Source organism: Salmo salar, chromosome 07, assembly GCF_965601325.2.
Source record: "Salmo salar chromosome 07, fSalSal1, whole genome shotgun sequence".
Lineage (NCBI taxonomy): Eukaryota > Metazoa > Chordata > Actinopteri > Salmoniformes > Salmonidae > Salmo > Salmo salar.
This window is the reverse complement of record NC_138297.1, coordinates 41,510,769-41,537,678: the sequence shown is the minus strand read 5'-3', so window position 1 is coordinate 41,537,678 and position 26,910 is coordinate 41,510,769. Positions and strand designations below refer to the sequence as shown.

Here is a 26,910-nt window from a genome sequence, read left to right as displayed (position 1 = left end):
TGTGGGTTTTATATATAGTTGAGTTGAGGAACACAGGTTTTTTTTGCGGAGGAGTTCATTATAAGAGATTGGTGACCGGCATACAAGTTACATACATGCATACAAGTTACATGTTTTCAGTCAGTCAGTATTTCAATGGAGCAGCAGTGAGATGACAGGATACTGTGTAGCGGAATGCTATTAAAACTACCCAAACAGTCACTGCAGTTAATGATTTACTTCAGCTTGGATTGGATCTCAGCGCCAGGCCAGTTAATGTAAACCATGAGAAAGCAATGTCCCAAATGGACCTGCAACAAGCATGACAGCTCTGTAGTCATAAAACATCAATAACTGAATGAAAGATTCATATCAAACACAGAGGGGAGAAATTATTTGTAAAGCCTGGTAAAACCAGACTGAACACTACACTCAAGTTCACTCAGGTTTAAGCAGGCTAGTGTAGACTACCCACCAGACAGAGATGGGAGAGAGGAACCTCACAGCATTTTTTGTGACCCTGGAAGGCAAGCTGGAATCCTGGGGCCGTGTGGTGTCTGTCTGGTGGCTGTGGCGGAATCAATAGGGGCATGTTTAATGAATAACACTGGCACTGATCTAGAACAAGGTCCTGGGAGTTGCTAATTGCTTCTGCTTTGTTTATCAGACGGACATTCTCCCTCGGATGTTATAAAGGTAATTAGTTCACCCTGAGACAAAAGGAACCTGTTGCTAATCACCTCCCATGGTTGCTATGTTGACACCAGACAGCAAATTTAAAGGTCCTCCTCTCTCTGTCTTGTGCCCGTAGAGTAGGAGTGCTGATCTAAGATCGGTTTTGCCTTTTCGATCATAATGAATAAGATTACATGGACAGAGGGGACCTTATCCTAGTACTCCTACTCTGACGCTATGGCCCAGGTTATAAAAACTGGTAATTTCTTTTTGATCCCTCCCTAGGTTACATGTTGAGTCAATTCTCAAACAAGTCTGGGCTTGTTTTGTTTTTCAGTTTTATTGTGAAATCTGCTCTGATCTTCTTCTTTCCCAAGGCTTAGCTATTGATCTTAACGGCAGCCCAGTTATAACAGGCCACAGTCCTCACTCCTCAGAGGCTATTGATCTGGTAGTCGGTGTGTCAGACAGATAGTCACTAGATATTGTGTAGCAGCCGCGGAACCATTCAGATGGAGAGGATTAAGCTCTTTTCCCTTGGCCTGTTCTAATAAAATTCAGGTTTATAAGAGCTTTGAAACACAGCCTGGCCTACTGAAACACAGCCTGGCAGGAAAAGAGTGGAGTAGCCATTATTGTGTTTTTGAGCCCCGCACCATGTTTTTCAATAAGCTTGTGGTTTTAGACTAGGACTGTTAAGAGACATTTACAATAACATACTCTTGCTTTTAAAGGAGCTCTTATGGAAGGAAGCGCATTATCTGTAAAAGCTATACTTTTCTAAGAATTCATCCGACGCCTTTTTGAGCATTTTGAGTCTGGTTCAATTTGAACAGCACAGACATCAGATATTGTATGTTACCTCGAACAAGGCTTCACACTCCATTGCTTGTTCTTTCCACCTGAAAAAGGCAACTCTTTTGACCTAGACGGTCACCGGGGAATTTCAGGCGAACAAGAGAAGAAGAAAAATGGGCCGGTAGCCTAGTTGGACAGCTCTGGCTACCTGCTCTCCAAAACGACAAATGATCTTGTGCTCTACATTGACGTTGGTCTGGGACTAATTGCTAGTTGCATTACTCTTGCTGCTGTTTGAGTTAACTTTAACCACATTAGTGGCAAAATGTGTTGCTTCCAAACAGAACCGAAGTAAGTCAAACAAGGTATTGAAAAGCACAATTTAGTGAAGAACCACTCAATTGCATGACCGTTGAGAGTTTTTGTGGAACATACTGTAAAAGCATTACGTTGTGGCTTCACTTTCACTAATGAAGGCTTTGTAAGAAGCTTCAATATTGCAATATTGCCCCAACTGATGTGTTGTTTACTATCTTCAATGTGACGACACTAATAAGAGGCCAATTTAGATTGGAATGGAGAGAAAATATGTTCATAAAAATCAGGGGCGCAACTTTGATTTTAGAAGTGGGGGTGACATTTGTATATATTTTATTTTTAGGGGGTAGATCAGCTTTAATATTGCAGATAGATTGTGGCTTCCATCAATGTAATTGTCTGCATTTCCAACCACCCATATATTTTTTGATAAATATATATTTTTTAAATATATAATTTCCTTCATTATCCACTAACCGTATGATCCCTCCCCTAATTGGAGTAAACTAATGGACAACAACACTTAGGCTTTTACTTGCAGCTTATACACACTATATACATTTTACAGACACAATATATCTTACAATAGTTATCTTTTGTTTGTTTTCAATCCCATCTTTCACCTCCACTCAACCCCTCCCATCTATCTCTGAACACCATCCAGTTTTGATTTCTATTTGCAATATATTTTAACTGTGCTGTGATGTTTCACAAAATTTCTGAATCTTTCTGTCCTCATAGATTCTACATATTTTTGCATTGAGTATTATTGATCGATTGACTGACTTTTAAATCACCCAGCAGTGCTATTTGCAGAGGGGGACATACCTTGAAAGGGGGTCCTCCCATTTTGGGGGGCATCTAAAGCACATTTCCTGTATTTCTACACAATCTAATATAACCCATGGCCCTTCTAGCCATCTATTTAGAACAACAAAAAGTAAACAAAAATGCCCACAGTCATCAAGCTAGGTAAGAGATTAAGTGATTGATAAGACTGAACTTATCATGGTAATTCAATAATCAGTATTGTGTTGCACCTTTAACCAATAGCCTAACAAATGAACAACTCTTACAAATAAAGTACAGACTTAACTTTTAATTGTCTTTTAAGACATCCTCTATATCAAATTTACCCGTCCGACCCCCACCAGTCTAGTCAATAACTGATCTCTCCCCCATCTTTTTTTTCAAGGGAAATGTTTGGAAAACAAAAGTTGAATGAAAGCACACATTAACACACAAACAGTACACCCTCCATATAATTCATATCATAGGCCTAATAGTACTGTATAGCTCTTTTTCCTTTCACGGAATATAGCTGGGTCACCCCGACCTGCCCCTAGGGGTCCATGGCCCTGTAGCGCCCCAACACAACCCACTCAGCTTTAGAATCTTATTGAAACATTCATTATTGTTTTCAGGTGTGTTAGGCTACGGCCAGAGTGACATCAGTACAGCAGACCCCCAGGGCCAGGACTGTGCAGCTCAGCAGCTAGGGATTGCCTAAATAGGTATCTCTGTTGACGTGGGCATGTTTTTAATACAGACTCCTTTTGTTGTACAGTATTCCATATAAGGCATCCAGACCTGATGAAAGTTGCACAGTATACCCTTAATCTTAAAACAAATCTTGTGATTCTGTGCATAACTTGACATTTCTTCCATACATTGTGGGAGGATAACTATCCTTCCAATTAATGGCAATGCATTTATTAGCTACTATAAATGCTAGGTTACACAGTTTCTTATTTTTTATTTTTTAAATGGAACCTTTATTTAACTAGGCAAGTCGGTTAAGAACAAATTCTTATTTACAATGACGGCTAAACCCGGACGACGTTGGGCCAATTGTGCGCCGCCCTATGGGACTCCCAATCACGGCCGGATGTCATACAGTCTGGAATCAAACCAGGGACTGTAGTGACACCTCTTGCACTGAGATGCAGTGCCTTAGACCACTGCAACACTCGGCACTGATAAGTCTCCAGTATCAATGTTTCCAAGCAAACAAAAACAGGGAAAAGGGGGATGCTGTAGACATGCTGAGATAAAAGAACATACTCTTTGCCAGAATTCTGGCATTCTTCACCACAACATATGCAAATATGTCCCCTTTTGTGCTTTACACCTCCAGCAGAATAATACAATTTCTGAGTGCATGATATTCAGTTTCACTGGCATATAGTATGTTCAATGGATGGTCTTAAACTGCAGTAATTTGTCTGAGATTATATGAACATGACTGGGTTTTCTAACATATCTGTATCCATTCATCATCATCAATAGCATCTCCCAGGTCTTCCTGAATTTAATTTTTTTTTTTTTTTTACATGTTTTGTGTCATCAGGAAAAGTCTATCAACCCTTGATACAGTTTGGAAATCAACTTTGGAGGTTTGTCAGACTGCCTTAAAATATCATCTGGCTTGTCCAGTGTTTGCTGCACAGAGACAAAGTGTTTAATCCTCAAATTCACATCACCTCTGTCACAGACTGGTCTTCCCTGGCTGCCGACCCCTGTCACCATCTGATCCTCCTAAAATGAGGCATGACAAATAATTACTTTGGTGTACATTTATACATTATATTATCCAAGAATATAATAAATGGTTCAATAATTGAAAGGACCATTATTCCCAGACTGTAGCTTTAAGCTTAAGCTGCTGTCAGGTAGCTACTGTAGGTCTACCCATCAATTCAAGATGGAACTTTATCGTTCACTGAATATACTGCAAAATTCACCTGCGCTCTGTAGAGACTGGTCTTCCTTGGCTGACTGATCCTGCTGGGAATCTTCCCACTCTAAAAAGGTAGGCTATAAAAATAGCTCAAGAGAAAGTGCAAGTCTCTCCAACTCGGCTCCCTTCAAACTACATCTACCATATTCATATCTGGTAATTTAACCTATTTTAAGTTATTTTTGCGCATTTGATATTGCCTATAGGGCGCAAAATTACTGGGACCATGGCTGGCAAGTGAATTTCCCACGCAGACCTCTACTGTGCATCATGACAGTGAAGCCTGCAAGGTTAGAGCTGTTTATTACCGACTATTTCAGTGTGAAAGGTAAGGAAATAGCTAGGGAAACTGAAAGAAAAAAAATAAAGTTACATTGCCATACTGACTAATACAACTCACATTACACTGAAAAAACGTCAGAATATCAATTTTCAATAATTTGGTCGATTTGTTTCATTGTTTATTTCAGGTCTAGTTTGATTGAGGCAAAAAATAATAGCTAATATAAGCCATCTTTTGGCCAGCTCTTTCTAACGGATCATCAACCGGCGAAAGCTCATTTACTTCTGAAACGGGACAAAACAAAGGCTACAAAACATTTCCATACAAACAACTGCTGTCGGATAGTAATAATAGCCACCTCATATTGCTATCTTACAGATAACTAGAGGATAGAGCTGACCTGGCTGTGGTCTACTCACTTGCGTCGCTTATTCATTCACCTCAATCGGATAGGGGATGAAACATTAGCTAACTTTACATGTCAGTTAGAATACTAGCTCAGCACTGCGAATAAACACTAGTTTGGTTTTTTTCTGTTAAGTTAAACAGCAGTTACCTTGCCAGCTACATCAGTCAACTAAAGAGTAGCCAGTTTCTGTTCTGCTACCTTTTTATAACTCAGTGAAAGGGTGCAACACATAGGGGTTGTGTGTTTTTTTTTGGGGGGGGGGGGTACTGGGTTTTTCTCATAAACAATGGCTTGACTTACTTTTGATATTACCCTAATAAAGTATAGAAACGTTTGGAATGGTGCGGCTGTTATTAAGCTTTAGCTACTGCAGGCCTATGATATGAAGGCAGTGCACCCCGGCGCTCCAGCTGACTCCGACAGTTGAACTTGAAGTGAGGAAGACTGTTTCAGGCTTACCAGAGTTACTACCATAATCAACAATATAATGCTTATCTTTATACAAAATAATTGGATCGAAAATGTACAAAAGATCCTCCTTCGTTACGTGTACAGTGCATTCAGAAAGTATTCAGACTGCTTCACTTTTTCCACATTTTGTTACGTTACAGCCTTATTCTACAAATTTTCCCTCAATCTACACACACTACCCCATAATGACAAAGCAAAAAAAAGGTTCTTAGAAATTCTTACAAATGTATTAAAACATTTAAAACAGAAATACCTTATTTACATAAGTATTCAAACCCTTTGCTATGAGACTCGAAATTGAGCTCAGGTGCATCCTGTTTCCATTGGTCATCCTTGAGAAGTTTCTACAACTTAAATTAAATTGATTGGACATGATTTGGAAAGGCACATACCTTCCAGAAGGACAACCATCTCTGCAGCACTCCACCAATTAGGCCGTTATGATAGAATGGCCAGGTGGAAATCACTCCTCAGTGAAAGGCACATGACAGCCCGCTTGGAGTTTGCCAAAAGGCACCTAAAGAACTTTCAGACCATGAAACAATATTCTCTGGACTGATGAAACCGAGATTGAACTCTGGCCTGAAAGCCGAGCGTCACGTCTGGAGGAAACCAGGCACCACTCATCACCTGGCCAATACCATCCCTGCGGTGAAGTATGGGGGTGGTAGCATCATGCTGTGGGGATGCTTTTAAGCGTCAGGGACTGGGAGACTAGTCAGGATCGAGGGAAAGATGAATGTGGAAAAGTACAGAGATCCTTGATGAAAACCTGCTCCAGTGCTCAGGACCTCAGACCAGGGTGAAGGTTCACCTTCCAACAGGACAACAACCCTAAGCACACAGCCAAGACAACGCAGGAGTGGCTTCGGGACAAGTCTCTGAATGTCCTTGGGTGGCCCGGACTTGAACCCGATCAAACATCTTTGTAGAGACCTGAAAATAGCTGTGCAGCGACGCTCCCCATCCAACCTGACAGAGCTTGAGATGATCTGCAGAGAAGAATGAGAGAAACTCCCCAAATACAAGTGTGCCAAGCTTGTAGTGTCATACCCAAGAAGACTCGAGGCTGTAATACTTAGGTAAATGCACAATTTCATTTTTTTCTAATACCCCATCTTTGTCATTATGGAGATTTGTGCGTAGATGGTTGAGGGGGGAAAAAATTATATAATACATTTTAGAACAAAGCTGTAGCGTAATAAAATGTGGAAAAGTGAAGAGGTCTGAATACTTTCTGAATACACTGTCTATCTGTATAGTAGGCGCAGTAGCCATCTGACATAAAGAAATGCATGTCGGTGTTGTAGCATGCCACCGGCATATTTCTATCCCTCTGGGGTTAGGCCTGAGCTTGTCGCATGCTTACTTACAAGCCCTTAAAACCAACAATGCAGTTAAGAAAATATTTACAAAATAAACACAAGTAAAAAAAAAAAAGTAACACAATAAAATAACAATAATGAGGCTATATAAAGTGGGTACACCAAGTCAATGTGTGGGGGTACATTTTAGTCGAGGTAATTTAGACATTTAGGTAGGGGTAAAGCGACTGCATAGATAATAAATATATATATATATATATATATATATATATATATATATACACACACACACACACACACACACACACACACACACACACACACACACACGGCTGCAACTCTCTGTTTATTATCTATGCATATATATATATATATATGAGGCATACAACAATCTCAGCTCTGTAGATATATATATGTATATATGTATATATATATGTATATATGTATATATATATATATGTATATATATACACTGCTCAAAAAAATAAAGGAAACACTTAAACAACACAATGTAACTCCAAGTCAATCACACTTCTGTGAAATCAAACTGTCCACTTAGGAAGCAACACTGATTGACAATAAATTTCACATGCTGTTGTGCAAATAGAATAGACAACAGGTGGAAATTATAGGCAATGACCAAGACATCCCCAATAAAGGAGTGGTTCTGCAGGTGGGGACCACAGACCACTTCTCAGTTCCTATGCTTCCTGGCTGATGTTTTGGTCACTTTTGAATGCTGGCGGTGCTTTCACTCTAGTGGTAGCATGAGACGGAGTCTACAACCCACACAAGTGGCTCAGGTAGTGCAGCTCATCCAGGATGGCACATCAATGCGAGCTGTGGTAAGAAGGTTTGCTGTGCCTGTCAGCGTAGTGTCCAGAGCATGGAGGCGCTACCAGGAGACAGGCCAGTACATCAGGAGACGTGGAGGAGGCCGTAGGAGGGCAACAACCCAGCAGCAGGACCGCTACCTCCGCCTTTGTGCAAGGAGGAGCAGGAGGAGCACTGCCAGAGCCCTGCAAAATGACCTCCAGCAGGCCACAAATGTGCATGTGTCTGCTCAAACGGTCAGAAACAGACTCCATGAGGGTGGTATGAGGGCCCGACGTCCACAAGTGGGGGTTGTGCTTACAGCCCAACACCGTGCAGGACGTTTGGCATTTGCCAGAGAACACCAAGATTGGCAAATTCGCCACTGGCGCCCTGTGCTCTTCACAGATGAAAGCAGGTTCACACTGAGCACATGTGACAGACGTGACAGAGTCTGGAGACGCCGTGGACAACATTCTGCTGCCTGCAACATCCTCCAGCATGACCGGTTTGGCAGGGGGTCAGTCATGGTGTGGGGTGGCACAGCCCTCCATGTGGTCGCCAGAGGTAGCCTGACTGCCATTAGGTACCGAGATGAGATCCTCAGACCCCTTGTGAGACCATATGCTGGTGCGGTTGACCCTGGGTTCCTCCTAATGCAAGACAATGCTAGACCTCATGTGGCTGGAGTGTGTCAGCAGTTCCTGCAAGAGGAAGGCATTGATGCTATGGACTGGCCCGCCCGTTCCCCAGACCTGAATCCAATTGAGCACATCTGGGACATCATGTCTCGCTCCATCCAGCAATGCCACATTGCACCACAGACTGTCCAGGAGTTGGCGGATGCTTTAGTCCAGGTCTGGGAGGAGATCCCTCAGGAGACCATCCGCCACCTCATCAGGAGCATGCCCAGGTGTTGTAGGGAGTTCATACAGGCACGTGGAGGCCACACACACTACTGAGCCTCATTTTGACTTGTTTTAAGGACATTACATCAAAGTTGGATCAGCCTGTAGTGTGGTTTTCCACTTTAATTTTGAGTGTGACTCCAAATCCAGACCTCCATGGGTTGATAAATTGGATTTCCATTGATTATTTTTTGTGTGATTTTGTCAGCACATTCAACTATGTAAAGAAAAAAGTATTTAATACGATTATTTCATTCATTCAGATCTAGGATGTGTTATTTTAGTGTTCCCTTTATTTTTTTGAGCAGTGTATGTATGTATGTATGTATGTATGTATGTATGTATGTATGTATATATGTGTGTATATGTGTATATGTGTGTATGTATATGTGTGTATATATGTGTATATGTGTGTATATATATGTGTATGTGTGTATATATGTGTGTGTATATATATATATGTATGTGTGTGTGTGTGTGTGTGTGTGTGTGTGTGTGTGTGTGTATGTGTGTATGTATATGTATATATATATATATATGTATGTGTCTATATATGTACTGTACAGTTGAAGTAGGAAGTTTACATACACCTTAGCCAAATACATTTAAACTCAGTTTTTCACAATTCCTGACATTTAATCCTAGTAAAAAATCCCTGCTTTAGGTCAGTTATGATCACCACTTTATTTTAAGAATATGAAATGTCAGAATAATAGTAGAGAGAATGATTTATTTCAGCTTTTATTTCTTTCATCACATTACCAGTGGGTCAGAAGTTTACATACACTCAATTAGTATTTGGTAGCATTGCCTTTAAATTGTTTAACTTGGGTCAAACGTTTCGGGTAGGCTTCCACAAGCTTCCCACAATACGTTGGGTGAATTTTGGCCCATTCCTCCTGACAGAGCTGGTATAACTGAGTCAGGTTTGTAGGCCTCCTTGCTCGCACACGCTTTTTCAGTTATGCCCACACATTTTCTATAGGATTAAGGTCAGGGCTTTGTTTTTCTTTTTTTTAGGTTAGGGCTTTGTGATGGCCACTCCAATACCTTGATTTTGTTGTCCTTAAGCCATTTTGCTACAACTTTGGAAGTATGCTTGGGGTCATTGTCCATTTGGAAGACCCATTTGCGACCAAGTCTTAACTTCCTGACTGATGTTGCTTCAATATATTGACATAATTTTCCTACCTCATGATGCCATCTATTTTGTGAAGTGCACCAGACCCTCCTGCTGCAAAACACCCCCACAGCATGATGCTACCACACCCGTGCTTCACAGTTGGGATGGTGTTCTTCAGCTTGCAAGCGTCCCCCTTTTTCCTCCAAACATAACGATGGTCATAATGGCCAAACAGTTCTATTTTTGTTTCATCAGACCAGAGGATATTTCTCCGAAAAGTATGATCTTTGTCCCCATGTGCAGTTGCAAACCGTAGTCTGGCTTTTTTATGGCGGTTTTGGAGCAGTGGCTTCTTCCTTGCTGAGCGGCCTTTCAGGTTATATCGATATAGGACTCGTTTTACTGTGGATATAGATACTTTTGTACCTAGCCTATCAGAAGCTTCTAAAGCCATGACATTTTCTGGAATTTTCCAAGCCGTTTAAAGGTACAGTCAATTTAGTGTATGGTAACTTCTGACCCACTGGATTTGTGATACAGTAAATTATAAGTTAAATAATCTGTCTGTAAACAATTGTTGGAAAAACTATTTGTGTCATGCACAAAGTAGATGTCCTAACCAACTTGCCAAAAATATAGTTTGTTAACAAGTAATTTGTGGAGTGGTTGAAAAAGGAGTTTTAATGACTCCAACCTAAGTATGTGTAAACTTCCGACTTCAACTGTGTATACATATGTGTATATGTGTGTTGGACTATTATTCTACAATGTAGAAAATAGTAAAATAAAGAAAAACCCTTTAATGAGTAGGTGTGTCCAAACTTTTTACTGGTACTATATTTCCATTGCTTGTGTTTCTTGGTCCAGGCAAGTCTCTTCTTCTTATGGGTGTCCTTTAGTAGTGGTTTCTTTGCAGCAATTTGACCGTGAAGGCCTGATTCACGCAGTCTCCTATGAACAGTTGATGTTGAGATATGTCTGTTACTTGAACTCACAAAACTGAAAAGATATAGCTAACAACCTCCTTTTCCATGTGGAAAAGATGGTGGACAGAGACTTGCTAGCTACGTTAGCTAGCTAGCTGGAATTTTCTACAAGGAATCTGCGCTGGCCTGTCTCCCCCTGTCTGGTACAGGTACCCCTGCCACACTTCCCCTATCTCCCGAGCTTTTGCTCACCTTCGCGCACACACACACTGTTGATTCTGAACTTACAATGGCTAGCCCCAAGTCGTTATATTTTTCTCTGGTGCTTTATGCTATTTGCCTCATGACTACTGCATGCTTTGTTGACTATGATCTTGCTTGTTTACCCAACCGTGGGACAGACTGTTTGTTCCCACACCCGGGACTCTGACTCTCATTTGGTTACACAGACTCTTGGCCTCCCATCCTATTCTAACCACCTCTCGCTGGCTTTATCTGATGAAATTTCTGTACAATATGATCTTGTCACCATCTAATTCACATTCAAATGTTATGATTCAACACTGCAGAGCTCTCCCTGTCTTCTGCCTTGCCCTGATTGTATTACTGCTGATTATATCTGGAAATGTGCATGTACACCCTGGCCCATCGACTGTTGCTAGCCGCAATTCTGATTTGTGCTCTGATATCTGCTTCACTGATTACTGCTCTCGTAAAAGCCTGGGTTTTCTGCACGTTAACACTATAATAAAGGTTAAATAAAATAAATACAAATAAATAGAAGCTTATTACCTAAAATGTATCAATTGAAGTTCTGGGTTCACAGCTCCAATCCAGTTGTTGGTGATTACTGAGACATGGTTAAGAAAGAATGTTTTGAACACTGACGTTAACCTTTCTGGTTATAAACTTTTTTGGCAAGACAGATCTTCCAAAGGTGGTGGAGTGGCAATCATTACCAAGGAACATCTTCAGTGTGCAATTGTCTCCACCAAGTCTGTCCCCAAACAATTTGATTTGCTGGTTTTACACATTAAACTTTCAGATAACTCTTTGTTGACTGTTGCTTGGTGTTTTTGCCCACCATCAACACCAGCTTGTACCCTAAATGCCCTAAGCTCTCTCCTGGCCCCTTACAGTAAGTTTGAATTTGTACTGCTAGGTGACCTAAATTGGGACATGCTTAAACCATCTCACCAAGTCCTAAAGCAATGGGACTCCCTAAATATTTCTCAGATTATTAGCAATCCCACGAGCTATGACTCCAAACACCCAGAAAAGGCTACTCTCCTTTGTTATCCTTACAAATAATCCTGATAGGTATCAGGCTGGTGTTTTCTGTAATGACCTTAGTGATCACTGTTTTACAGCCTGTGTTCGTAATGGCTGCTCAGTGAAACGACCCGTCCTGATTTGTCATAGACGCTTGCTAAAAAACTTGAATGAGCAAGCCTTCCTTCATGACCTGGCCTCTGTAAATTGGTGTTGAATCAGCTTGATCCCATTTTTTACATTTTACATTTTAGTCATTTAGCAGACGCTCTTATCCAGAGCGACTTATAGTAGTGAATGCATACATTTCATTTCATGCTTTATATTATTTTTTTTGTACTGGCCCCCCGTGGGAATCGAACCCACAACCCTGGCGTTGCACACACCATGCTGGCGTTGCAAACACCATGCTCTACCTACTGAGCCACAGGGAAGGCCATCCCCTCTGACGAAGATGCTTGGACCTTTAACCATAACATTGAAAATATATATATTTTTAACAAATATGCGCCTTCTAGGCAGAGTTGCACAGAAAAAGCCATATCTCAGACTGGCCAATACAATATTAAGATGGGCAAAAGAACAGACACTGGACAGAGGAACTCTGCTAGAAGGCCAGCATCCCGGAGTCGCCTCTTCACTGTTGAGACTGGTGTTTTGCGGGTACTATTTAATGAAACTGCCAGTTGAGGACTTGTGACGTGTCTGTTTCTCAAACTAGACACTCTAATGTACTTGTCCTCTTGCTCAGTTGTGCACCAGGGCCTCGCACTCCTCTTTCTATTCTGGTTAGAGCCAGTTTGCGCTGTTCTGTGAAGGGAGCAGTACACAGCATTGTACAAGATCTTCAGTTTCTTGGTAATTTCTCACATGGAATAGCCCTCATTTCTCAGACCAAGAATAGACTTACGAGTTTCAGAAGAAAGTACTTTGTTTCAGGTCATTTTGAGCCTGAAATCGAACCCACAAATGCTGACGCTCCAGATACTCAACTTCACTAAAGAAGGCCAATTTTATTGCTTCTTTAATCAGGACAACAGTTTTCAGCTGCGCTAACATAATTGCAAAAGGGTTTTCTAATGATCAAAAAGCCTTTTAAAATTATAAACTTGGATTAGCTAACACAATGTGCCATTGGAACACAGGAGTGATGGTTGCTGATAATGGGCCTCTGTAGCCTTTACAGATATTCCATAAAAAAAAATGCCATTTCCAGCATTGACAATGTCTACACTGTATTTCTAATCAATTTGATGCTATTTTAATGGACAAAAATGTGCTTTTCTTTCAAAAACAAGGACATTTCTAAGTGACCCCAAACTTTTGAACGGTAGTGTATATATTTTTTTACTGACAAATCAATCCAAACTGTGTTAGTGGCCAATTGATGAATGGAAAGAGACATCTGTTACAAAACACCAAAAAGTTTGACATTTAAAGATTGTCAAGCCAAGATTTCAATACTGGGTAAGCATACAAGGTAGGGAGGGATGCATTCTGTTTGTTGAGATTGACAAAGTCTATTTTTGTGGTTTTGAAAATGAAAACCATGATATTGAAGTGCCGAAGTCGGTATGCTTTGTTTATTGGTTGTGTGGTGCACTGGCACTGAAACCTGTTGGTGGAAAAGTTGTTGCATATATTTGATATAATTGTAAATATGGCATCGAAATGTAGAAAATCAGTTTTAGCCCATTATTGTCTGCAGCCGGTTCTGATCGTAGTGTAATGAAACAGGCACGGCGAGTGAGCTCATCTGGCCCGTAGACCTGCGTGGCATCGAATATGCCACAAATGGTAGCTGAAGTGGCAAAGTTGATATCCACATTTATAACAATAGTTATTGTTATTTGTGGTCGTTAACATGAATTATTTTGAGTTAATTTTATGAGGAGGAAGGGTGTTCAATTTATTTTACACTACAAGGGAAGAGTCGTGAAAATAGTATGTTTTATGTTGGTGAGGGGTGTGCGTTTTTTTTTTTAATGACACCTTGAGTTGGACCAGCCCCCCCCCCCCCCCAGTACATTTTGAGCTGTCCCTAACTAACCATCCATAAACATCAAAATATAATTTTTAGGTCAAAAGAACTGACTCCTAGTTTGTTTATTAGGGCTAAATGAAACGTGTTTGTGACACTCAACCTCAAAAAAATAGCCTTCTTGTAGTGACTAATTATGAGGAGAAAACAGGCCAGCTCAAGATTGATGTTTTTTCATTTTCTAAGGAAAAGGCAATTTTCCCTATTATCCCCTTTCAAAAGCAGGGGCTCTGTCGCTTGACACGAGGAAACCATTACCTTCTGAGACTCAATTTATATGAGACTCATTTTTGAAGTCACTCAGGCACAAGACAGGCATAATACGGCCACAGAGAGAAGAGCAGTGCCAACCTGGGAGGGAGGCAAGTGATGCAAGGCAAGCAGATACATACAGAACAACGACCCTGTAATGCAACATCCTGCTAGCAACAATGCAACCTGTTGGCTATGGATGGAGTGCCTGAGTAGTTCTACATTTCCATGCAAAATTTCAAGACTTTGCTTCGCCACTATGCAACTTTGGGTAGTGATTGAATGCCTGTTAGCGGTGGGATCGGCTCTTGAATAATGCGGGCCTTTGAAACCTTTCTTCATGTACAGTACATTATGAGATCTTGTGGCCTGGCCTACAAGTTAGGCTTTTTGGGGGGCTAATGGAAAAGCTAGAGTGAGGCCCAGGCAGGGGAAAGGAAAGGAGAGGAGAAAGGAAACCATGGGCCCACTGCAGAGTTCAAGGGGGAAGCGCTACCGGCAGATAGACCACACAGAGCGAGCCCCGGTTTCTCCTAGTCTTAATTGGATTACACGGTGGTGCGCAACGCTAATTTACCGGGTGTAGATAACGGTATAATTAGCCACCGAGGAAATGCAGCTGGAGCGTGTGGCCTGTTTAATGATAAGGCAAATCAGACTGCAGCCAGCCAGGTTTGGGGTTCTGCGCAGCACGACAGCGTCACTCGGTCATGAGTCTAAAGGCACTTACAGACGGGCCTGGTAAACGGCAATTGAACCGTGAGAAAATCCACTTGCCATGAGCACCATGAACCGTGGCGCCTTGCAAAACAGCTTGCGTTAAAAAGAGCTTGCGTTTTACCGCCTGCCGCAATACTCCCATTGAAGTCTGACTTAGTGGGTTTTAACCAGCAATCAATTTGGCAAGAGAAGGTCCGCCCCCATTAATTTTCAATGAGGACACAGAGAAATGTCCAGGGGATTGTGGGAAGGTGAGCGGCGAGAAACCTGCAAGTGGAGCGGAACTCTGCCATAGTTTATGCAAATGTCAAGCAAAGCATTGGAGCAGTTCAAAGCTTTTTAAGTGACCAGGATTCCACAATAAAGTAGGGGACTTATTTCCATTGTGGTCCCTATTTGTTTTTACGTAAATACATTTACAATTACATAGATGCAGAGATACAGACAAAAAAAAATGTTTAAACACATTAGCCAGCTTTTGACATGTTTTTTAAAAGTGGTTATGGTTGGTATGGCTTTAAGTTGCTGTGGTAGTTTGCTCCACACAACAGCACCAGTGTATAAAAATGTGTTCTTACCAGATAGCCTATTCTTTAGATGTTTGGTGCTGCTGGTGAATCATGATGTGCAGGCATAATCAAAGGGACACTGGACTAGAGCACTTGCGAGAGTCTTTAGGGTGTCTATAGCTAGGTTTCCATCCAATTGGTGACAGATTTTCATGTGAATATTCTAAAATATACATAAAAACAATATGCACATTTCCCCATCAGAGTTGTTTCCATCAAATTGACTTGTTGCGGATAAATGTCTGTGCGTGTATACGTAGTGTACATACAAATGACATGTACGCAATAAAGTTCCATGGGTTTCCATCGCATTTTCAACTTTTGGGGGTCAAACGGCTGCCAAGCATCAATCATCATGTCACCAGAATAAGACCCTCGATATTTATTGAAAGGAGCATCCATCAACCTCGTCACCGTGCACTTTCCCCACTCTGTGAAGTTCATCATAATGTATTTAATCTAGCCGAATTCTTTCCCATGTTATGAAAAAAAACATTTGCGATGTACTTTACTCGCATAACAAGGTTGGATGGAAACCTGGTTAATGTCCAGCCATTTTGAGGATGCGGAATTATATTGTGGACCAACATGCGCATGCCTGGCCTACAGGAGACTTCTGGACTAGCTGAATTACATTAAAACATTGTGACTGGTTGTGTTTATGCCACAAAAAAAGCTCATGCATAAAAAAAATGTAATGAAAATATTTAGGCTATATTGAAGTGTTAGGTTCTTGGTGCGCTAGGAATAGCCTGTCGGATTAGAGAGGAGGCAAAATGCGTGTTGAGCTTTCCTGAATAACTGGGCCTGCCGGAAGGGAGCTTATGTGGCCACAGTATTATAGGTCTACTTGAGAGAATGATGATCTCCAACAGACAGCGCATCTCAGTATCAGAAGTAAAAAGAGTGTTGGGCCAGCATCGTTATTCAAATGAAATGTTCACTGCAGCCTAGAGTAGAATTTTGTACTCACTTGAAAACAATAATGCAATTATTCATTGTATTGTAGGATAATTGTATATTGTCCCAAAACAAAATCAATAGGGGAGCTATCTGAGCTGCGTGTCTCATGTCCTCAATATTCTTTCATGCTCAGTGATGCGCCAGGCCTCTCCGCTGCCTATCAGCTATTCCTATTTGTTGTTGTGGATTCAATGCTTTTATGTGGGGTTTGATTGGTAGTTAGATCTGTACAAATGATCCACTTCTTATATCACTATATCAAATATCACTATGAATGGTGGATAGAAGGCAGGATAGACAGACTGGTAGGCTATATTGATCTGTGGTATAGGAAAAGTTAGCGTGTGGAAAAGCATAGTGCCTAAGGATGTCATGACGTTGCCCTCTTTGGACACAGCGAGCACCATCCCCCTCTCTCGCTCTCTCTCCTACACTCAGGCTGCTGTGGTCAGAGAGGTCGTAAATTCCTGGAGGAGAATCTTCGTCATGGCCAGACAGTATAGAGAGAGGGAGTTTCATAGAAAGAACAAAGGAATTTCTTCCACCTCACAGAACTGGAGAACTGAACGACATTCATGTTCTGGAGAATGTATAAAAGATCGGTGAAGTAACGATCTACGAACTGGTCCGTTTGGTACAATTTTGTGAAACTCATGAGAGACAATACAGCCACATTACCATAATCCTGTTTATACAAGAGTCTCAGTTATGAGGCTTACATCTAATTGTTGTATAAAATGAATGAGTAAACTATTTGTGAAATTATGTAATGTGATTTTAGACTGTTTAATGAAGGAAACTCCAATTCCCTTTGGAGTTGAACTAAATCAGAGGACCGCCCCCTGAGCACAGGCAGGACCCGGCGTCATGGGACACTCCTTTTCTATGTCCTGAATAAAAACCCCACCTGGGTTTTCCCACTTCAGACCAGCTTACCTCGATAACTACGAGAGGGCTAAGGTTTGAGTAGAGACCAGCTTACCTCGATTACCACGAGGTAGATTGCTGAATCTTTTAACCATACCACATGGTTAAACTCTTAGACTATTGATACCGACAGAATATGAACAGATCTTTGATGCTAATTACTAGTCTGCAGCTAGGAATTCGATATCATTGAATGCGAAGACCGACAACCGCCGAAACATCTATTCTATAACGACATGAATGAATGTTACTCTAAACTATGCATTCTAACCACGGCAGAGAGAGAGGGTGGACAAACGCTCCAACAGAAACAAACTTTCCAACAGATAAAGACGACACACTGAGCGTAAATATATATATCGATTGCAATTATTCCCAAATGAGTGAGTGTTCATGTGCAAAGGATTAGCATTTCAATTGTTATAATTATCAACTCTGTAGTGTCTTATCTCAGCCAACCCCCACTTCCCTTTTGTCCACCAAGCCGCGATGACGGTTTAGCCCACTAGGTTACATTCCCCTATAATTTCCTTGTAACCATATCTACTTGTTTGTTTATGCATTTCTGTGAATTACTTAGTTAGTAAATAAAGGATTTAAGACAATTGATGTATGGATGACTCATAGTGAAGACTGGGTTCGTGCAGATAACCAACAACTTACGACGTTTGGAATGAGACTAACGTGAGGTAAATAATAATTCATTCATTCGAAGACCAATTGATCAGATATTAAAATATCTGAAAGTTATATTAGGAAAATTATAACTTTAATCTGAATATTTTCCTTGGTGCCCCGACTTCCTAGTTAATTACAGTTACATGATTAATCAGTTTAATCGCGTAATAATAATTCGAGTTATTTGATAGATAAGTCTTCAGTTTTAATGATGCAGAAGACACGACAAGGGAATTACCAAAACGCCATGATATAGGGGAGGCGCATGCAAGCAGATGAGGAAATTTGTCTGGAAGAAATGGTATAGTAAAACCTGCAAAAGAGTGAATGTAAACCAGGGGAAAAAACACACTAGCTTCCCCTGTGCACAATAAAAAACAGCACAACCCAAAGCAAAATGTGTAGATGTTTTATTGTCACATAGACCAGATATATGCATGAAATGTGCTGTTTAACAGGGTCAGCCATAGTAGTACAGTGCCCTTAGAGCAAATTAAGTTTCATGCTCAAGGGTACATTCACAGATTTTTCACTTTGACGGGTCAGCTTTCGAACCAGCAACCTTTCAGTTGCTGGCACAACACTCTAACCGCTAGGCTACCTGCCACCCTATCCTATTTTAGACCACCCCAGTAAATTTAGAACTGTCCCTAACTGTTTTGACTGAGTGGACATCAAGTTCGGCCATCGGCTAATCAGCTGGGTATACAGACTCAAGTTATTAGAATGTACCAGAGGCCACCAAAATAGTGCTCCTTCGGAAGTATATACTGTAATCTATACCATCTACTGCATCTTGCCTATGCCGTTCAGCCATCGCTCATCCATATATTTATATGTACATATTCTTATTCATTCCTTTACACTTGTGTGTATAAGGTAGTTGTTGTGAAATTGTTAGATATTACTGCATGGTCGGAACTAGAAGCACAAGCATTTAGCTACACTCGCATTAACATCTGCTAACCGTATGTGACCAATAAAATTTGATTTGATTTGAAAAACCCTTTAGAAGCGCCTAGCTACTTTTTATATTTGGCTGGCTACTCTATGTACTTGTGGAAAACACTTTTCTTTAATGTCTCGAATACCTATTACATAACTTATTGAATGGAATTACCAAGCTGTTATTATCTTCACATCTCAACCTAATTGAATGGCAATTAGGTCTGCAGTGTCCCAAGTTATTGTATTTACTTGGAGTTACTAGACTATCAACTGAAATGTCAACTCTATGAATAACACACTCTACAACACTTTATCTCTCTTAATGTCAAATAAAGGCACTACATGCACTTAAAGTATCAGATCACAATCAACAGCCTTTCAGTAGCCTAATAAAGAGAGAAATTCAATTGCTTAACATTATATGATCATTTATGGCACAGCTGAAGTGAGGAGTGGAATTAATCATAGGTAGAAACCTAATTGTCCTCCTAAGCTATTTTTACCTTTTGTAAAACAACACTTCTAAACCACAGGGAAGCGGCTAGTGACTACATCCAATGGGTTTATAATTCTACAATAAGGTTCAACCTTAACATGTGATAACAATACAACAGAACATATTAACATTTACTCTCACGGGTGGCCAAAAGTAACTACCTGAAACACACACACCTACTAAGCCACCCCTCCAGTCTTCTGATCTGAACTGCTGGGTCATATCTCAATAACCCAGCATCAATAACCCAGCACCCAGGATCAATAAACCATCAGTTATTAAAGAAAACAACCCAACTAAATGTCCTAATGCCTGCAACCCAGCATTTTTTAGAGTGTAGTGTTCTTTTCTATTTTTATGGGACCATTGGATAGAATGGTCTTATGCTTTTCACATTTATGACAACAAAGACACAAAGTGAAAGAAAAGATAGGGGTAAATGGTAATTAGATATTTGGGGAACAGATGTTTGGTCCAGCAGGCTGTCTCTGAACACACACTGTATTTGAAGATGTAAAACAATTCAGACAGCTAATACATATTTGTATTCAGATGACATGCTGCTGTATCTGTATGCACATGGTTCCTTTAAGGCTTACAAGCATCTGTCTCTAATACATTCCTGCTTGTAAGTGGCTCTGATTAGATGTGCATATCAAAGCGAGGTGGTTGTCCCTTTGAACTGAGTAAATTGTTGCGTAATCAGATGAGCATTCTGTGCATCTGATACTGAGTGGGGAGAGTTTTCCATCCCACCCAAACGGATTATCCCCGTCTGTCAAGACATAATCCTATCTTCATGTTTTTACTTGCTCTATATTTAAGTTGATTGATTGAATTCAATTACAACACAGTATGTTAATACCCCTCTCTCTCCCTCCCCATCTATCCCTCTCTCCACCTCTACAGCACTAGTGGTGAGGTTTCTGACCAGACGTTTCATCTGGGAGTATGACCCAACGCTTGGTAAGACATCCTACCTACTCCTGCTCCCCTCCTGCTGTCCTAGGCAACATTGAAAACAACCTGCACAACACTAGTCTTACTGTGTGTTTTGTGCAGCCAGTAAAACACTCTCCCTATGATTTTGGGTATCAAAGGCTTTATCTGACCTCAAAGGCTGTTTTGATCCAGAGATGACTGTGCTGCGTTGGTCAAAGCCTTCTATCGCTGCGAGTTATGATAGCAACCGAAGTAATAATAATCACTCCCATGTGGTAGTATATTTCCCCCATATCTCCTCAAAAACATCATACAGATTCATTTCCTGACAATATGCCTTTATAGGTTAGGCCTGACCTCAAGTTTTAAATTTTTTATTTTTTTAAGCAAAACGACCAGCCGAGCCTGTTCGGTGATTTAACATGCTATGAGATTACGAGACAGGGATAGAGGCGATGCCTTAAGTTTAGGGCAAGGCGAAGCGTCATTCATTCACGCCAGTTGTCGGTTAATCAGGTTCATATATAGGCTAAGTGACCACAGTGACCGTGCAAGGGGAGGTTCGTATAGTAGGCCTACATCCTGTCATTGGCAGGAAAATCCTATTGTGGCATGTTTTTCTTAAAGCTAGAACAATATTGGGGTCGTTCGGTTCATGGTTCGACGGCATGCTATGTACAGAGTCAGCCTCATTAGAAGTTGAAGAACACCGTGGCACAAATCAAATCAAATGTATTTATATAGCCCTTCTTAGATCAGCTGATATCTCAAAGTACAGAACAGAAACCCAGCCTAAAACCCCAAACAATGCAGGTGTAGAAGCACGGTGGCTAGGGAAAAACTCTCTAGAAACTCCCTCCCACAGACCCAACTGTTGGCATGGTGGGAGCAGTAACATGATATAGACATTAAGCCTCATTGCATGCAGACATTTCAATGTGATGGATGCTATATATATATACTCCTACAATTACCAACGGCCTAAGATATGCTTATAGCATGCTGTCAAACAATTAGCTGGAAAGGGAATTGGATCCGGCAGATATTTATATATTTTTTCTCACTGCAAGCCAAGTCTCTGATTCCCATTGACAGTTTCCCCATTTTCCCCCTGAATGTGATGTACTTTTTGGTGCAGGTTCAAGTGCTTGTTATTCAAACAGCATTCAACAGTATAGCCTAGTACCCACCACAGCTTATTTATTGACGTCACACAAGGGTTGAATGAAAGATGAAGGCTTTGGGCTGAGAGAGAGAGAGAGCGCTCACAGCTCTGTAAGAAACCTGGACGTTGAGAATATTGAATTACAACACCAGACAGATTAATTTCATGAAGTTTCAGAACGTGGTCTGGAAGCAATTTAATCATGTTTCTGCAAACAGTACCCAGATTGTGTATACTGTAGGTTACACATGTCCTTCGGTGGTTTATGTGAGTCCAGAAAAGTAATATGATTTTAATAACGTGCCTTGTAGTCTACTAAAATTGGTCATTTCATCATATGACGATATAACCCCTAAAATGGAGCTCTCTGATTTAAATCAACCCCAAAACGCCTGTAATGAAATGAACAGCAATCTGTTTCGATTGACATTCAAGAAGCACTTAGTTTGCGTAGGTGTACCGTCTGCACATACAAATGGATTTGATGAAGCTATGATAATAAGAGGAAATCTCGACCACATCTTTCTCTTTACTTCCAAGAGATGCCATCTGCTAATTTGAGCCGTGCAAAATGAAGCTGTTTTACAACAGAGTGCTTTCCATTTCATTATCATATTGTTACATAATTCAACTGTAGGAATATATGTTGAAACCTTGTGGTTTTTTTTGGGGATGTTCCCTCAATTCTGATCTGTATTATCAGAGTTTAGGAGTTAGGATTTAACCAGCGCAAGGGGGATCAATTAAATATTTACAAAAGACTGCTACAGTGACTAACATCAGGAAAAGCATTTTTTTGGGATGGAGATACACAATTCAATAAATAAATACATAAGCATACCCTTTTCCCATAGTCAAATAATCTATGTGGGTGATTGGGGAGGACGGGCTCGTGGTAATGGCTGGAGCGGATTCAGTGGAATGGTATCATACATCAAATACGTGGTTTCCATGTGTTTGATGCCATTCCTTTGGCTCAGTTCCAGCCATTATTATGAGTCATCCTCCCCTCAGCAGCCTCCACTGGGGAATGCATTTTCCTGGCTCTGGACCGGGGCATTGTCATGCTTGTTGCCATGACACCAATAATTTGACAATGGCGGCAAACCCTGCTCATTGCGGCAGTCTTGCCAGGACTTTTCCCCCCACAATTAAAAAACAGAGTTCTACATTTCTATGCTTTTTCATATTTGGTGGTTCTCTGTTTATTGTTCAATTGTAAGCTATTTATTTATCCGACTCCACCCTGCCCAGCTAACACACGCAACCGCTAATAATGTCTCTCTACCGTAGAATAGGAGAATTCCATTGTCACTCAATGGGAAGCATGTGAACAGTGTAATTATGTAAGACGGCTTGCCATTAATACAAAAGGTTACCTTTATGTTCATGCAGATGCCGAACGTAGCTGTGAACAACAATTTATACCCCCCTCTGATCTAATGTTATTCACCTCATGGGGAATGAACTCTTACCAAGTCACTCCTCAATAAAAGGGGCAGAGGAATCAACTACAATAACTACTACCTACTATGAATCTAATTTATTGAGGTCATATGACATTGCACAATCACAGGAATAAATAGCACAGATGTAAACAAATAAGAAAGCAGATGCTTGGCAATCCAGTGAGTGAGCAGAAAAAGAAAAAAACATTTTTAAGAGGCGTAGTAGTTAAAAGTACAAACAGCTTGAGATGGGGGGCTGATCTGTTGACGTTTCCAGTTAATATTCTGGTATGAGACTTTCTCTTTCAGCATTCTAAAATAACACCAACAGCAGCTAGAGGCTCCAGGTTCTCGCTAGGAAATGAGTTATTTGCTGCCAGGAAAATGACTGGGGTGTTGGCCCTCCTTTAAGATCTTCAGATATGTAGGTTGGACCATTAAATCATCCCTAAGCCCCCCTGTTCATGCTGTCAATACCCAAACACGCATAGTAGGTGTGTGTACTTTGCGTGTATGTGTGTGTCCAGGTGTGCGCTTGCACGCGTGTGGATGTGTGGCAGCTGAAATGGGACATCCCGTGAGACCCAGGCTACCCTCTTAGCTATAGAAGGCAGTAAATCAACACCCTAGCGGTCACTCACGGCGCTCGGTGACATCTCACACGCGCACACACAGCGTTTTACGTCCCAGAGGGCACCTGGGTAGAGGCAGGGATGATGACATGCACAGCTAACACCCAACCAGAGCGTTCTAGTGTTACTGGCAGTTAAACAGTTAAGCCCCCTCGGGCTCCAATAGTAGCCACCCACCATGCTTGAAAAAGCAGGTTTTGAACAGGGAGATCTGAAGTGCCTTTTTGAGAGTTTACACAGATGTTGTTGTTTTTTTTAACAAGAGGCAATTCAGGTAAATTACTCCTCATCCAGGTATAACAAAGAGGGTCATAGCCAGCATTCACATCTGTATCCACCTCTCATCCTATTGGTAAAGCTTCCCTGAGGCAATTCAACTTGATGGGGTTCATTGACCACCTAAACAACCAGGTGGGCTCAACGGTGCATGATGGACATAAACATGTTACCATCTTCTAAATGGGGTTTCCCTTTTGTCTTTTTGTTCTTTTCAGAATCAACGTATCGCCATCAAGCAACCATAGACGATGAGGTTGTGACCATGGAGATCCTTGACACCGCCGGACAGGTTGGAGCTTCAGCAACTTTGCACAGAAAACATAGACGTTTGTGCAGAGAAATGTTTATACTGTGACTGGCAATAGAATAATTCATAGTCAATTGAATATCCCAGTTCAACCCTACTGTATAATGATGACTTATCAGGGTTTATTCACAGTAGCAGTCCTAGCTAGACCAAATCCTTGCCTGCGTTGCTCTGTGCTGTTCTAATCAGCCATTGGGTAAACACATTATACGATAAATGTGCTGCTGCTAGTCTGAGTACGTAGGTGTTCTGCCTGGTACTAATTTCCCCTGTGAAACGTCGAGCCAAGTCATCCTTCTCTCATTACATTGTATTCTATTTTGAGAGTGCAGGGAGTGAGAGTTTAGGTGAGGGCCTAACCAAGCGTTGCTAGACCTGTCTTTCTCTGTCAGAGAGCCAGTGTAGAGCTGAGGTTTCTTCGTTCTCTTCAAAGCTGTTAAAAGTGGTGAGTACATATCAAGTCTTTGATTCTTGGACCACGAAGGCATCCTTATACCTCATAAATCAGATAAGTTCAAAAGTCGGTCAGTTATATAGATGTCAAGTATTACTATGTTCAATGTGAGTTATCAGCAGTTATTGTTGCCAATAACAGTTGAGGTCAAGAATATCTCTGGCTCATGCAAGTTTAAAACTTAATTCTTTCCCTCACACGACTAGTAAGTTTTGTTATGGCAGGACTGGCTGTACCGACTTGATGAAATCAGGAGCAGCTGCTTAAATTTGTACCCTGTTCAGAAGGGTAGCCGACTGTTCAAATCTGGGGGATTAAAAAAGTGTTATGTTGAGAAAGGAGAAATAAAGCATTTGAATCCATTACAAACATGTGCAGTCAATCATGTGCAGCTGAAAACTTAGTGGAAGTTATTTTATAAAAAGCTCTGTTCAGATGCCTCAATACTCCATCACTTGTTCAATGAAGGCTTGCATAGAGCTATTGTTTCTTTGCCAGACAACAAGTGGGCCTATTGGTGGGCTTATATTTGTATATTGACAAGTGGGCCTATATTTGTGGATATGCCAGACAACAACCTATTGGTCAACAGTATTGTAATTAGCTAGCTAGTTGCTGAAAAATTGTTGCTAAAAAGATCCTGCTCTCCTGTATCTTTACCTCAGGAGGACACGCAGCAGAAGGAGAGCCACATGCGCTGGGGCGATGGCTTCGTCATCGTCTATGACATCACTGACCGGGGCAGCTTTGATGAAGTGGCACCTTTGCGAGGCCTCCTAGAGGAAGTCAAGAAACCCAAGAATGTCCCATTGGTTCTGGTGGGCAACAAAGCCGACCTAGACCATGCCCGACAGGTGGGCACAGAGGAGGGCGAGCGGCTGGCTGCCGAGATGGCGTGCGCCTTCTACGAGTGCTCGGCGTGCGCCGACGAGGGTGGCATGGTGGCGGAAGCATTCCATGAGCTGTGTCGTGAGTTGAGGCGCCGCAAAGTGGTCCAGGGCAAGGCCAGGCGCCGTAGCTCCACCACCCACGTCAAGCAGGCCATCAACAAGATGCTGACCAAGATCAGCAGCTAGGGGTAGCCGCTGAGCACACTTCACAAAGAGGATAAACTCAAGAACAAAGTGACAGATTTTAAGGGTTTAGATGTGTAGAAATATCATACAGCCATCCAAGCTCCTAAAGAGCACAAATATAAAATTACGAATGAACAGCGAACCTCTTTGTACTTAGTATCAATGCACAAATCAATGAAGATTTGCATTGATACCGAGTGTGCCAAAAATCGCTCTCCATTCAACACTGATTCTAAAGGGGAAGGCTGTTGGCTATTATTACTTGCTCTTTGACCATGCTCCACAACTAAAGGTCAGAAGCACAAAGGGTAACATAATAATCACATGATGGGAACTACTTTGTCCGTGAGGGAGGTGAAGATGCTTTTGTTTCATAGCCAACTGGGACATTTCTGTATACTGCCAAGGAAGTTGGGGAGAGTCCGTTATTCAGAAGTCTCAAATCTCTGAAATTCACTCTTCCTTCTTGAGCAGCGTAGTGAATACCCCAGTTTTGTAGCTACAGCTCCACCAACTTTAAACAAAATATTGTCCATGAACCCAACCTTTGTTTATTAGAAATGATGGACAAACGATTTGTAGTTTCCTCTACCTGTAGCTTGTTTGTGGGATAATGTTTTGATGTGCTCTAGGCCAGTGTTTCCCAACCCTGGTCCTCCAGTACACATCCTTATTGTAAACCTAGACAAGCACACCTGGTTCCACTTGTCAACTAATCATCAAGCCCTCAATGAGTTGCGTTAGTCCAGGGCTACACAAGGACCGGTGTTGGGGAACACTGCTCTAGGCCAACGGATGCATGTTCTTTGAGCAGCGTTAAAGGATTCATCAAGAGTTTTCATGGTCTTAGATCATTATGTTGTCCGTTTGCAGAGCTCTGTTGGCCTTGGGTACTTGTTGACATATCCTTTGAGCTGTGACACGATTGGTCAAATAAACAATTATCCACATAATGTCCATCATACTATTATGA

General features: G+C 41.3%; 1 protein-coding gene across 1 annotated transcript in view; it reads left to right on the top strand.

The window, feature by feature from the left end:
• The window catches only part of LOC106609254 (ras-related and estrogen-regulated growth inhibitor), a 63,823-nt gene extending 37,754 nt beyond the window's left edge, over nucleotides 1–26,069 (top strand). The window contains exons 3-5 of the mRNA XM_014207843.3: nucleotides 20,544–20,600; nucleotides 24,316–24,389; nucleotides 25,527–26,069. Coding sequence (XP_014063318.1) covers nucleotides 20,544–20,600; nucleotides 24,316–24,389; nucleotides 25,527–25,937 — 542 coding nt within the window. The 3' untranslated portion in view covers nucleotides 25,938–26,069. The remainder of the gene's footprint in view (nucleotides 1–20,543; nucleotides 20,601–24,315; nucleotides 24,390–25,526) is intronic.
• The last annotated feature ends 841 nt before the right edge of the window (nucleotides 26,070–26,910 follow it).